We start from the raw sequence: 14,381 nt of genomic DNA on the forward strand, positions 1-14,381 counted from the left end.
GTACATTTTGAACAGATAAAAAATGTGTGATTAATTTGCAATTAATCATGATTAAATATTTTAATCAACTGACAATCCTAATGATAACTTAAGTTTCTTGTTACGTTGCAGATTAAGGTTAATAATACAAAATATAATCAACAAGTAAATGACGATGATGTATTATTATAGGTTAAGATGAGGTAACATTTTATTGGTCCCAAAGGGAGGAAGTCACAAGCTACCTGGTATCATATAAAGTAATTCAATTTAGCTCTACCTTTACCAGCTGCAACATTAAAATGATGAACACATTAATACATCACTCATCATAATTAGAGCTGCAACGATTAATCGAATAATTGTCAACTATTAAATTAATTGCAACTATTCTAATAATTGATTAGTCGGTTTGAGCAATTTTTGATTCTGATTCCAGCTTCTTAAATGTGAATATTTTCTGGTTTCTTTACTCCCCTATGACAGTAAGCTGAATATCTTTGAGTTGTGGACAAAACAAGACATTTGAGGACATCATCTTGGGCTTTGAGAAACAGTGATCAACATTTTTGACCATTTTCTGACATTTTATAGACCAAACACCTAATCAATGAATCAAAAAAATAATCTACAGATTAAACAACTATCAAAACAATAGTTAGTTACAGCCCTAATTATAATCCAATAATATAATATATGTTATTCTGAAATGGGAAATCCTGCATCATGAGTACTTTTAGCACTTTTAAATATACTTTGATGCCAATACTTTTGTACTGTATTTTGAATGCGAGACTTTTGCTTGTAACAGAATATTTCTACACTGTGGTATTGCTACTTGGACTTCCACCACTCTCTTGGGGTGCCTCCCCATATGATGTGCAGCATTGTTTCTTCATATAGCAGTCTGTTATCTGCCAAGTTCATCCTGGTCATGCTGGCATGCATGCATGCATGTGTGTAGTGGTGGTGCAGCATATTGTACGAGTTTATGCGCCCTTGTGTGTACATGCAGCTATTTGGAAGTTAAAGATGGGAAAAGCAGAAGGCTGGGTGTATTGATTGAAAGGCAGAGGTGTACAGTAATCATCATGAAAGCCTTGCAGGAGAAATTAAACTCGAGAGAGAGAGAGAGAGAGAGAGAGAGAGAGAGAGAGAGAGAGAGAGAGAGAGAGAGAGAGAGAGAGAGAGAGAGAGAGAGAGAGAGAGAGAGAGAGAGAGAGAGAGAGAGAGAGAGAGAGAGAGAGAGAGAGAGAGAGAGAGAGAGAGAGAGAGAGAGAGAGAGAGAGAGAGAGAGAGAGAGAGAGAGAGAGAGAGAGAGAGAGAGAGAGAGCTATGAGACTTGGAGGATGATTTTCATTTTAAAGGAGTCAATCAGCTTCTTGGCAGATGAGTTTGCGGAGAAGATTGCTATCAGGGAAGAAGCTTCTGTCGCTTCTGTTGATATACACTTTGATATGCATCATGAATGCACAATTTAAATGGACACATTTCATTTGTTTTTTTTACACACAAGAGCATGAACGTTAAAATGTTTGCGTGCAGAATGAAGGACAGAGGAAGACCGAGATCATGACACAAATATAATAAAGACGCACAGAATTTGATTTCATTTTTCATTTCATTCTTAAGCTGATTTGGCAGCTCTGCCATCTCAGACAGCCTGTCTATCTTTGAGTGTTTGAGTTTCATCTCATCACTACTCACTCTTTGCAACATTTCAGAAATTGCAAAATTGCACAGTGGATGTTTTTTTTTTTTTTCTGTGTGCATCTAAAACGCTAAAATGACAACTGTTTGAAATTGAAAGGGAGCAAATAATAATGATGAATAAGTTCTGCTTTCGTTAATAACGCAACATTTTGGGAAATGCGCTTATTCGCTTTATGGCAGAGATGAGAAAATTGCTAGTGCTCTTGTGTCTGTACGCTAAATGATAAGCTAGAGCAAGTAGGTGGTTAACTTAAGTTAACATGAAGACTCTCAGCCAGAAAGTGAACCATCATATTTCCCAAATTGTTGAATTACTCCTTTAAGAAATTTCCTTGAAGAAACTATATTTAATTTAATGTACATTTGATTAATTGGACACAAATGTTGGCTCTTTTTGTGTCTTTTTTTAAGCAGACTTTATATTTCTTAAAGGCAGTGGGGAACAGCCAGTAAACATTCTGGGTTTAGCCCAGGCATCCAGATTTTTTTCCCCATTTACAGCATCTGTATGCACTATTTTTCAAGCCATTTGAGATAATAGAATACCTACAAATCTGTCCGTCATTTGGGAAAAACCTGGAAAAAAATCATCCTGTAGCGCCTATATCTTATTCGGTATCTGATTGTTCTCAACTGTCTTCATCATTCTGAAACCATAACACAACACATGTTGAGGATGATTCATTTTCACTCCTGCCACCTAAAAAATGTGTCTTATGTTACTATTTTTTTAAAGTTACATAACATAGGTAGGCGGAATTTGGCGTAAACAGCATTACTAATCTTGAAAGCTATTTTTGTTACACTATGCTGGAGTAGAGTTCACAAAATGAATGTTGTAATCCATGCCATAATAATCTAGGCTGCTCTAATTGCAAATTAAACCTGCAATAGGCAGAATGTTTTTGTAATCATTGGGCAAAAATTCCATAATAACCTTTCAGCATATTGTAATTCAAGTGTTCTGAGAGATAACTACACTTCTGTACCTCCTCATGGCTCTGTTTTCAGGCTTTAAAAAATCTATTCATTTCAGAGAGAGAGCGTTCCTATTGAGCGTTCCTCTGGTGGTCGGTGCTTGGTGTAACGGATGGCTACAGGGTCACAGACTTTCTCATTTTACAACTAAACCATACACTACAAGATGTTTCTGAAAACATTTGAGACGAGAAATAGGCATTACAGTAACTGAATATTGTTTCATATTTGATCAGCGCTGCCTAGTTTGACCGTTTGATCGGAGTTTGGGAGTGATTGACAGCTGCTCAGAGACAGCAGGCTCCAGCTCGGCTCTGATTGGTTGGTTTCCTCCGGTCTGTGAAATCTTGCAGACACAGAGGCACATGATTTTTATTCAGAAACTTGTGTCATGCACTGCTGTCAGGATATAGTGACCGTTTTATAAAAATAACTTCATATATTTACTCCATTTCTACCCACTGCTGCTTTAACTGTGGTCTTCAATAGTAGGCCAACAGAAGAACATTTACTAAATTAGATGTCTTTAGGGAATAGCAAAAGTAGTAGTAGTAGCATAGAAAAAAAAAAACCTGGTGTTAGGTCGGACTTAGATGGAAATATTTCCCCAGTAATAGAACTTTTGCGCCATTGATTTGCCGGTCCACTCAGAGAGACTGAGGGGAAATGACACACAATTGAAGGTATTTTAAAATCCTAAAAGATTCGGGTCTGGATCCCCAGAAGCCAACTCCCCGGCTCCGTCCCTGGGAAGAGCAATCATTGAGAGGAAATTGTGAAAGTGAAATTAAATGTAGGGGAGAGACAGCCGGGACTGAGTATTTTCAAAAGGTTTCAGTTGCACCCACAAACACATATAAATAAACCCAAAACAGGGATTTAGATTGAGAAAAGCACAGAACAACTCAACCTCGAAAGAAAGCAGGAAACAAACAGACACTATCAAGATGTCAAAGGGACATATTGAGTACACAGTCCGCCCGCCTCAGGATTCTCTAAAGGTAGCTTTTTGTAGCTCTGCTGAAGAAACACTTTATTTCTTTGCTCTTGTCAAGAAAAATACAGTATACATTGTTCTTTTTTTCCTTTTCTTTCTTGTGTCTCTCCAGCTTTTAGCATCAGACGGCGTCCAGCAGAGCATTCCGGTAAACGTGACGATAACAGTGTTGGATGCCAACGACAACACTCCGACTTTTGCTAATGTCTCCTATAATGTCAACCTGTTTACTGATATGATAGCTGGAGAAACTGTGTTACAGGTATGCACTGTCAAACACACACACTACACTATGCATTAATAACAGTTCTTATGTGTGGTGTGTAGTATTTGCAACGTACTTTATTAAAGGATCACACTTCATATTTGTATCTCTTCCCAGCTGGCAGCGGTCGACTCTGATGCAGGTCCCAACGGTCAGATCACCTACCGGATCTTAGCTGGTGGCCATGGACATTTTCTTATTGGCAACAGGTAAACATATCACTTGCATTGTAATATCATGAAAATGTTATGTCTGGAGGCTAAATATGAAGCTGCCACCAGCAGCCAGTTAGCTAAGCTTAGAGTGAAGACTGAAAACAGGGGGAAACTGCTAGCCTGGCTCTCTCAAAGGTAAGATAGAAACACCTACCAGCACCTCTAAAGGCTTGTCTACACAGGAGGAGTTTCAGACGCATTTTAGTCAACTTTTTTATGCCCCTCTGACTGAATAAAGAAACTTCTATATCAATCAGTGCAGCTGCCTACACAGGCTGGGTAACGGCTCACGTTTAACGCTCCCTATACGCATGGAACCGCAATAGGGTTGGGTGATATGTCCAAATTTTACGTTAAATCAGCCCAATAACCGGCAATTGTTGATATATTCACACAGGTGTGTGTGTAGTTTCAGTTGGAGATGTGTTCTGGCAACGAGTTTGCTATGTTCCACAAGATGTCTTAGCTTTTTTTAGTCTAATAAATAAACAAATTCAACTCACAAAATGTCAATAACGGAAATATTCTTGCGCCTATTTTCCTCATTAAACAAAAAAATACAACTGTATGACTTTTGAATTCAAGTTTCTTACTTTCACCCTAACTAAGACTCGCTTAATTGCCTTGTCAACTCATCGTAAAACACACTTTATTCAATCTGGAGAGAAAAAATAAATAAAACTCTTTCCGCTGTTTCAACAATCACCAACTCTGATTTGGTTGAAATAAACCCCTTAATTCATTGAGTTAGATGTGAAAATATGCCGTCTCTACACGCTGTTTTTCTCTGCTGTGCACTTTGTTTTAGCACTGTGCCAGCTTCCCACTGAGTAGCGTCTTTCACCCGTTTCTTTTAATGGCAGACCATTGAATAAGCAAAATAAAATGACAAAAATTGCCCCAATAAACCAACCGGCAATGTACTGACAATATATTTGTCTAATCGTCCAACCCTAAACCCCAACCTGAAGCCTATAGTTTTACATTTCAAGTCCATTTCCTTCCGTTTTATGAGCACAGTTTCTGCCAAAACGCAGATGACCTACACTGGCGGAGAACCGTAGCTGCTGCTGCTCTGCTAACACGTTGCTTTCGATTCACAGTTCTGTGTAGACGTTGTGTAAAGTACACGAACCACCTTCATTTTTAGCAGTTTGAATGATCATGTAATACTGAATGAACTGTTTTCACAGCAGTGGGATCATTACTGTGGCACCAAGTGTGGAACTCAAGGTTGGGCGGAGCTACGCTTTGACTGTAGAAGCCATGGACAATGGGCTTGTACCTCAGAGAAGGTAAGAGTTTCTCTTCAGTCTGCCTCATCACTCTTTTACTCCGTCTGTCTGGAGCCGAGGGCTTGAAAGGTCATCAGATTTCCCGAGCTTTCACACTTATTGTCAGAACACTTCACAGCACTCTCCCAACTTTTCCCTCCATTCTCTCCCATCCGTTCACCCCTTTCCAGGTGAGCCGTTTCATTTTTAGAAACACATCATGCATTATAATTTTATATTGGAAAATGGCAAGAAAGGAGTCTAAGAGAGGAAAATTGATTGTGCAAGTGTTAGAAGCAAAGAAGAAAAGAGAAGAACAGTAACACAGAATGAAAGATAATGATTGGTGCCTCACTACTAGTTACCCTCTTCTTGAGAATCAGACCGAAAATTATACTGTCTGCATTTCAGAGAAGGGACAATTTGGGCACATTCAGACAGACGTGGCATCTAGAATAAATAGCACAGACGGTAAAAGAAACAAAATGCGATGCACTCTGGGTCTGTCACATTCTAAAGGATAAGGACTGACTTGATAGCGTGACATTTTTAGATTTTTTTGTTCTCCCTTGCCTCCTGTTTCCTGTCTCCTGCCCCTCATCTCTCCTTCTTGGATTAAATCAATAAGGAGCCATAACGTTCAACAACTCACAAACTCCCCAACTTGGGTTATTTCATGGAAAATGCACTCTGCTACCAATATTTTCCAACTCTGAGCGTATTGATTAGCTAAAGTCTGGCAGTGAGCTGTTAAATCGTGAAATTTTAGTTTTAGCAATTACCGCGTAATATCTCAGAAGAGAAGCGAATCCAGCCATCGAACCGTTCAGCCACTGGAACATGGTCAATCTACATCGCTCCACAGATTGATGTAGCAGCTGCAGTGGGAGAGAGTTTGATTCCTTTAGTGTTTTTCACTGCGCCATGCCTCACACTTGACTCAAAAAAACATCCGAGAACAGGGTTATTTGCTTTTGCAGGTTGCAGAAAATCCTCCCAGTTTCTTTGTCTCCTTGTATATCAACTAATACAGAAACACCATGAGGAAAACTCTATAAAAAAAAACCCTGAGAAATTGGCATCAATTAATACAAAAAACATACAAACTGAGCTACCGCGCCAGCACGAGCAGCAGCCTGTTGTTTGCTGATACTCAAAGCACACTTGGGTGTACTTCTTTGGGTTTTGCACTTTGGAATATCACAAACAAAAGGATAAATTAAGACTGCAGTGTCCTTGTGGAGAGAACAAACGAGCCGAGTCTTTGCTCTTCAAACAAGAAGCGCAGAACAAAGCAACACTTAGTTACGGACACACGGGAACATTTAATAAAGATTTTTTTGTTTGAGGGAAAAGACAGAGGCGACAGTCGCTCGCTAGGTAGGATCCTGTGAAAGACATTCAGTTTTATAGGTTCATATAGGATGAGCAGGTCAATGGGGAATATTCAGGAAGTCACTGAATAGCCAGATGTTTAATTTGAGCTGTCAGCGGACGACGGTGCAGATTCCTTTTCATCAGTCTCCTGATGAAAATGTAATCAATTCACTAGACACCTGGTTAAATGTTAGAATATGGGAAAGCAGTATGAAGGTTTTTTGCATATGACAGTGTGTCCATCAGCAGTTACATCCCCTGGGAGTATTTTTGAACACTAAACCCCTCGCTGCTCTTATATGTGTTGGTCACTCCAGTGTTCGTGCCTAAATGTAAATTTCTTAGAGACCTGCAGTGCCAAGCTGACCTGAAAGAACTAGTGCTGACAAAGGCAGACTGATTAAAAGAGTGCTCCACCAATTAAGCAATGAACTCCTACAACTGTCCCCAGAGGACAGTTTCATAAACGAAATGATGCTGCAGAATCAGAGATATTGTTCTTTCCATTTTTATGCCACGCATTCTTATTCCTTTATCAAAACCTGGTGCCTATGTTACCCACAATGCAACTGGACCACTGACAGTTCGGTCGGAGATTCATGTTATGCTATGCTAATGTAGCCGGTTAATGTAACCTTGGATAAACGTCGGGACATCTCTACTGAAAAGTAATAATTGAATTCTCTGACACCTCTCAGCATCTCGGTCACTCAAACGTCAAAGCTTTATGAAACGACACAAATTAAATTGGACTTGTGGGCTGTCCTCATATTTACCCAATCTGAATCAATCTACCGTGTCTAATAAATCAATCCAGTTTCATAAAACAGATTACATTAAAGCTGGGGTCGGCAACATTGGACAAACCAGCAAGAGTACGCTAGATTTTGAAATTATCCAACCGAAAAACTCAGTGTTACCAACTCTTTTCCAATGAAAGTAGCTAGCAGCATTAGCTCCAAAGGTCACTAAATCTAGCGAGAAAGTTTGCCTCCTTCCAAAGCTACAACCTCAAAACTATTATTATGAATGTAACACCTCATAATGGACATAACCAACAAACATGGCTATTGTTAGTACTCACAGCTGTCAACTAGCAGCTCGTATAAGACTCCAGTGACGCGCAATGAGAGGCAGGCAGGTAGCTCTTCCAATTATTACATTCAGGCCGAATGAAATGATTGGACGGGTTTATTACAGTCCTGCAACAGCCACAGATACCAGATTTGTTCCTTTTTTTGTCAGAGCATTTGATCTATTGATTGCTGTCGGGATGTAATGAGAGTTTCAACAAATATAACAACAGGTTAAACTACTAGACTACATTACCTACTGTAGCTTTACATGTAGAACGGAACTTATTATCATGGCTTACTTACACTATGTCTGTATTAAAATGATGAAATATTATGTTTTAGTTGTCCCAATTGCAATACATTGCTCTCTCCAACAATGTTTATCAGTCATAAAAACTAAAATTGTCTCCCGTCTCATACATGGCTCCAGCTATCTCGGTGCCAAATCAATACAGCATGTGAACCCCTGCAGATTGAGGTGGTTCCAGTGATTGGCTCACAGATTGTCCCCAAATTTCCCCAGACCCCCTGTTTATCTCAGCTGAAAACATAACCCACATAACAAATCAATATCCATCTCTGCTACCTGATTTGTTAAAACTATGGGTCAGGACCCAAAAAATGAGCCATGTGTCCTCTTCCTGGCGGGCACCAACAAGACATGAGTGACAGCATTTTTTAATGACTTTCGAGCTCAGCTTTTGAGTATTACATCTCCATGTTTGGGAGCTGGGACTGTTGAAGAACCCTTGAGATACATGTTTCATTCAGATTAGAAGTGCTTCTGCATGGCCTAGATAGATGCACCCCGGAATACTGAAAACAGCTCATGCTCGGGGGTCTCATTTACACTTTCATCAAACTGTAGGGTAAGAGAGAAAAGAGATGAGATAGGATACGATGTTAGATAAATAGCTCGATAGAGATCAAGATAAAGAAGTCATTTTGCACTGTACCTTAAGAGGCATATAGTAAAATATGGTGGTGGTTTTTGCAAGTCGCAAGCAGTGTTGGGCAAGTTATTTGAGAAATGCAAACAGTTACTCAATACATAGTACTCATATGACTGACTTTACTTTTGTTACTTGGACCAGGTCTGTCAAAGGCGCCTTTAAACTCCAAGTCCTCTACATCCAGTGTTGAAATAGGAAATGTTGAAATGAAAATTAGCGCTCTGCTCGACTCGACATTACCCCACTTTTTGGTACCAGGTCCTTTTCTCTATTAGTTTTCCACTGCGGATAGTATCCCTTCAGTGTAGGCGGGATTCTCCGATGATCACCAGAAGCCATCCCGCATGAAACTGCCGTGACATCATCTTCAACCAAACAGAGGAACATATGCACTTCGTCAATTGTACGGTGTGGTTTGACAGGCTAACATTTAAAAAAACAAAACAGGGTCGAGTGAATAAAGAAATTGCGGGTTTGTGCCAGGTGTCCCAATATGACGATTCTCTCTGACCAATCAGTGGTTTGTAGTGTTTTAAATCCATCTTCTAGTATTGGCTCAGCTGAGTACCGAGGTGGTACTAAGAAAAGTACCAGAAATCATCCACAACTTTTGCTAATAGAAACACGCAAATAACAGTTCTAATGTGTAACGAACTGAACTGGACTGCTTGGCGAAACACGGCTTTAAAAGTTCAACAAGCAGCCAGCCTACAGTTTGGAGGTACAGTACTACTGAGGATTATTATTTTTATGACCATAAACAGCTAGCGTATCGCGCACTTCAGAAGTCCCACACGTCCAACCCTAAACGAAAACAGGTGATTCCTGATGGTCGACATCCCAGTGGCTAACGTTAGCAAGCCAACTAAGAACAAAAAAGTAATTAAGACAACTTTGCAGTTACACACCTCTCCTCGTTTGGTAGTGAGTGATTGCGTCCCAACACTCCCAGTCGTGAGACAAGTTAAACACGCACCACACCAGTCCGTCCACTGAACGCAGAGTCACCAAATCCTCCATCGAACTCCTGTTAAGCTGACAAACTGGATTTAGAATGTAATTATTGAATTTCAAATTGTACTCTTACATTAAAAAGAGTTACATTGCTGTAAGGTGTTACTAAGTAAGACATTATTGCCCAACACTGGTCACAAGTAAATCACAAGCTTGGCACTGAAGACCCAAGTCAACACCAAGTCCTAAAGCTGTAGTCCTAAATAACTCTTTACATGTACTTGACCAAATGTAATGCATAGTGTATCCCAGCAGATCAATAGCATTTGTAGTAATAGCCACTTCTAGTACTATTCAGAGAGACCATTACAGTTATGGTTTTATTAACAGCAGAAACATGAGGCTGCTGCTTGCCAAAAAAGTCAGTTAATTCATTGTGCATTTGATGTGCAAGTTAGTGTTTACATGTACATGTGTGTGGGTTTGTGTGTGTGTACTGTACAAGTAGGAAAAGTCCTACGTAACCATGACTAGTAAATGGATTATGCATATTAAATAAGAAAGAAGATTTTAAAAAGAAGTGTTTTAGGATGGAAAAATAGGCCCCGGATACAATAGAAAGCACAACTGAAAAATCTCCAGTCCCTCGATCGGTTTTCATCAATAATGCCATCTGAATTGTTTTAATAAAACAACTGGCTTTCACTCTCTCTCTCTCTCTGGCGGCTTGCATTTTTCCAGCCTTTATCTATTTATTTATTTATTGTTGTGAACGTAAACAGATTTTGCGGGCTATTGTTTAGAGCCGAGGTTCTTTGGCTTTTTTCAGTCGATGATCCAGTTTGAGTGGAGTTAATCTCTCTCTGCTGAAACTCAGCGCTCTCGCCAAGCAGGAACACAAACTAAATCCCTGCCGTTTCTTACCCTGGAATTCAGGGTGAGTAAAACCAAACATCACTCATGTCATGTGGCGGCAAAACTGGGAAGAAATCGGAGTAATTGAGCTTTTTCCAACCAGTTTCTTAAGAAGTGTAGTTTTTTCATCCCGGCGATGTTCGGTGAACCAGTGTTTTTTATTTCTTTTATGTGAGCCAGCATCGGGCCTCTTTCTTTGATAAGGCAGAAGGAAAATAATTCAATAAATCTGAAACCGTAAACCCTCCTGCCCCGCTGCTGGTGGGCCAGCCAATATAAAGTCATGCTGTGCAGCCAAACACTGTCTCAAACTTAAACTTTTATTTTAAATTCAAGCGGCGATCCCAAAATCCTCTAAGCAACTAAATATGGCTAAATAAGTTTTGGGAAATGCATACCAGCATTCAATAAATCTAGAATATTCCCATGCGATGCCTGTTTATGCCTTTTAAAAACACTATGCCTTGAATATTTGACTCAATTTCAAAATATAGCTCCAATAAAAAGTTTGAACAAGATGATATATTCCACACTGTTGCCGTGTTGAATATGATAATATTTCTAACTTTAAAGCTACTTAAGGGGTAAAAAGGTGGCAAGTGTATGTTAAGGGGGTTTTGATATAATAATTTGAATATTGAATATAACAAATTATATGTTTTTCTCTTGACCTCTGTGGAAAAGGTGCAAGATATTGTCCTTTAGATATGAGATGAATCTTAATAGGGCTGAGGGTACATCTCAATTAATTAAATTATTTTTGTGTTCTCTTTCCTTTTATTAATGCAAATTTAGAGTGGCGTAATATATAACCTAAATAAAGTATTCTGTTGCTATCGTTCCCTGCCAGTGGAGCGTTTTATTTTGAAGTCATTATCGAGCTCTCTTGAATCTTGTTCCTTTGGGGAAGTTGGTGTCCGGGATCAAAATACACGACTGAATTATCTGAAATAATTGGTGTAGCAGATGTCAAGTCTGTTACTTAGTTTAATTTGCGGTTAGTACGTTGTTATCTCAATTATGTAAGGCAGTCAATTTTCCAACTCTAGCTCTCTAAACATGTCAACTTTGAGCCAGGTAATAGAATAACTTCTGAAAGAAACACTGACACACAGACACAAGCTGTTTGTAGCGCTGAAAATAAACAGCTCTGTCATTTTGTAGGTCATTACGATGACATGCTGTTTTTGAAATAAGTGTTATGTTGATTAAAAAATGTCCGTGAATACAGCATATTGAACAGCCAGAGCCATTTATCAGAGGGGAAGTAAACACTGTGTAATTAAGTCTTCATTTTACAAAGTGAAACAATCTACTGTCAGAAAGTACTCTGAATATATTTTATCTTGGTGTCACGGCCTTGTAAATTAGAAACTCCATGTAATTAATTTTTTTCTTCACTTTTAAAACCAATTACGACTTCTTTTAATGAAAGCTTTATTTCTGTAATTCCCTCTTGACACATTGAATTTCTGAATCCACTCCTCATCCACAGTTGGCTTAGTTAGCCTTGTACTTAAAAACCATCTGCATAATCACTCCATTCATTCTTAAATGCAGTTCTGGACACATGTACAAACCCCTTAATATGATTAATTCTAATATGATATTAAAGGGTTATGTGTGTTTCTAGTGCAGCGCTCATCTTTAAGGAGATTCTGAAGGAATAATACTAACAAGAAAGTGTCACTCTATACAGACACACTGTTATTAAAATGAATGAATAGAACGATTCTCTCGGTAAAACAGTGCCAGCCTCTCTACATGAATGAGTCATTGAAACAGCAGGATGAGTTTGTCGAAATGCACAATAGCAACGTTAAGCCCTGCAAAAAGAGGTTTGTAAAAGCCCAGCAGCAGAGCGCTGGCCAGTCTCTTTGCCACTCTTCACGCTCTTATCGATTAGTTAAACACAGCATGAAGTGCAAAGAAACAAACACTGGGCAGCCACTCTTAACTTAAATAATAGACCATTCACCCTCCCTGACACTGCTTTTATACCCTCTATCCTCTTGTGCTGCCCTCCAGCTCTTCTCTTCTTCCTCCTCTTCTCCTCTCATCCCTCTCCAACATTTCTCTGCGACTCTTCCTCTTCTGCTTCTCCCTTACAGTCTTGTTTCTTCTATCTGTCTTTGTAATTTCTCTGTGTGTCCTATCCGCCTTAACACATACTCTGCTCTCTCTCTCTCTTTCTTTAGGTCATCCATTACTACGGTCTATATCGAAGTTTTGCCCCCAAACAACCAGAGTCCTCCGCGTTTCCCCCGAAAACAATACAACCTGGAGATCAGCGAAGCTATGAGGACTGGAGCTATGCTGCTTAATCTGCAGGTACACACACACACACACACACACACACACACACACACACACACACACAAACACACACAATATAGAGCTTGACAGTGACAGTCCACTTTTTGAACGGCTTCGTTTCCGGAAGTGAATTTCCCATTCATTCACTCCATTGACCTTTCAGAAAATCTTTATACAAAGAGTTTTAAGCGTGGAACCAAGCCGACCAGAGATGAATCGTGACCATAAAACATTTGATTTGGAGCGAAAAAGTTGGAAAATGGAAAAAAAGTCAAAGGTACAAGACCGTGTACATATTCATTTAAAGGAACTATCCCACAAACCATTGCGAATGGTGACTCGTCGCCTCTGGAAATTCCCCCAAAACGCTTAAACTAACCGTTGTTAAAGTAAAATGAAGACAGATTCAGACACTGCATGGCTTATTTCTCGCCTCAAATGTTTTCAGAAAGACATTTCGGTGAACTATTTTCGTAACATAAGAGAAAGTTTCCAAACAAAACCCCATGTTGGTCCTGTTTGAAATCTGGGGAGCAAACCACGGAGCAGCACGTACGAGCACAAACCCTCACTAGCCGTTCACGCGTGCGTTGCATATTTCCATTATAACAGCGAGCTCCGCCAATCAGAGATGTCGCTGTTATGCTTAGGATTGTGGGTAGTGTAGTATTTCTCCATGACATCGCGAATAAAACATGTTTTTCTTAAAACAAGGCTAATATCATACAGACTTGTGGCTTCTACAGGAGCATATTCCATTGTTTCACAATCTCGTAGCTTGTGGTAAGTCATTCAGCATGAAAAAGCACAACAAACAACTGATCGACTAAAGAAATCTTGGTCGACTAAGACCAATTAGTCGACTAATCGACTAAGAGGGGGCGGCCCTACAGCGGTTACAGCTGACTCAATATCTGGATATATTTGTATTTTTTTCAAATGAATTGAGCTACTCCCTAATCTTTCCACATTCTCCCAGGCAACTGCAACTCCAACCTGGTTTGGAAATCACTGCTGCATATAAGGGTGGAATCTTCTGATGGAAATAAGAGTATATGTGTATGAATATGTCTGTCTGTCATTGTTTACTTCTCAAGGCAGTGGATCGGGAGAGGGACCCCATCACCTACGAAATCCAAAGCGGAGACGCCCATGGACATTTTGCTCTACAGCAGAAGTAAGCACAGACACACACACACACACACACACACACACACACACTCACACAAATCTTATTTCATCTTGTTTGATCAAAACTTTGGAGCTTGTTGAAGTTAATATTTTCAGAAGCTAAAGCAGTCTTTTTTTCTTATTTGAGTATATGCTTTTTTTGAGTATGGGCATACTGTGCAACCATGGCAATATACAA

General features: G+C 39.5%; 1 protein-coding gene across 2 annotated transcripts in view; it reads left to right on the top strand.

The window, feature by feature from the left end:
• Positions 1–14,381, top strand: part of LOC141758408 (protocadherin-15-like) — a 210,314-nt gene that overhangs the window by 97,867 nt on the left and 98,066 nt on the right. For both annotated transcript variants that reach the window (XM_074619771.1, XM_074619772.1), the window contains exons 14-18: positions 3,780–3,929; positions 4,050–4,141; positions 5,341–5,442; positions 12,895–13,027; positions 14,110–14,189. In XM_074619771.1, coding sequence (XP_074475872.1) covers positions 3,780–3,929; positions 4,050–4,141; positions 5,341–5,442; positions 12,895–13,027; positions 14,110–14,189 — 557 coding nt within the window. The remainder of the gene's footprint in view (positions 1–3,779; positions 3,930–4,049; positions 4,142–5,340; positions 5,443–12,894; positions 13,028–14,109; positions 14,190–14,381) is intronic.

This window comes from Sebastes fasciatus, chromosome 20 (genome assembly GCF_043250625.1).
Source record: "Sebastes fasciatus isolate fSebFas1 chromosome 20, fSebFas1.pri, whole genome shotgun sequence".
Taxonomy (NCBI): domain Eukaryota; kingdom Metazoa; phylum Chordata; class Actinopteri; order Perciformes; family Sebastidae; genus Sebastes; species Sebastes fasciatus.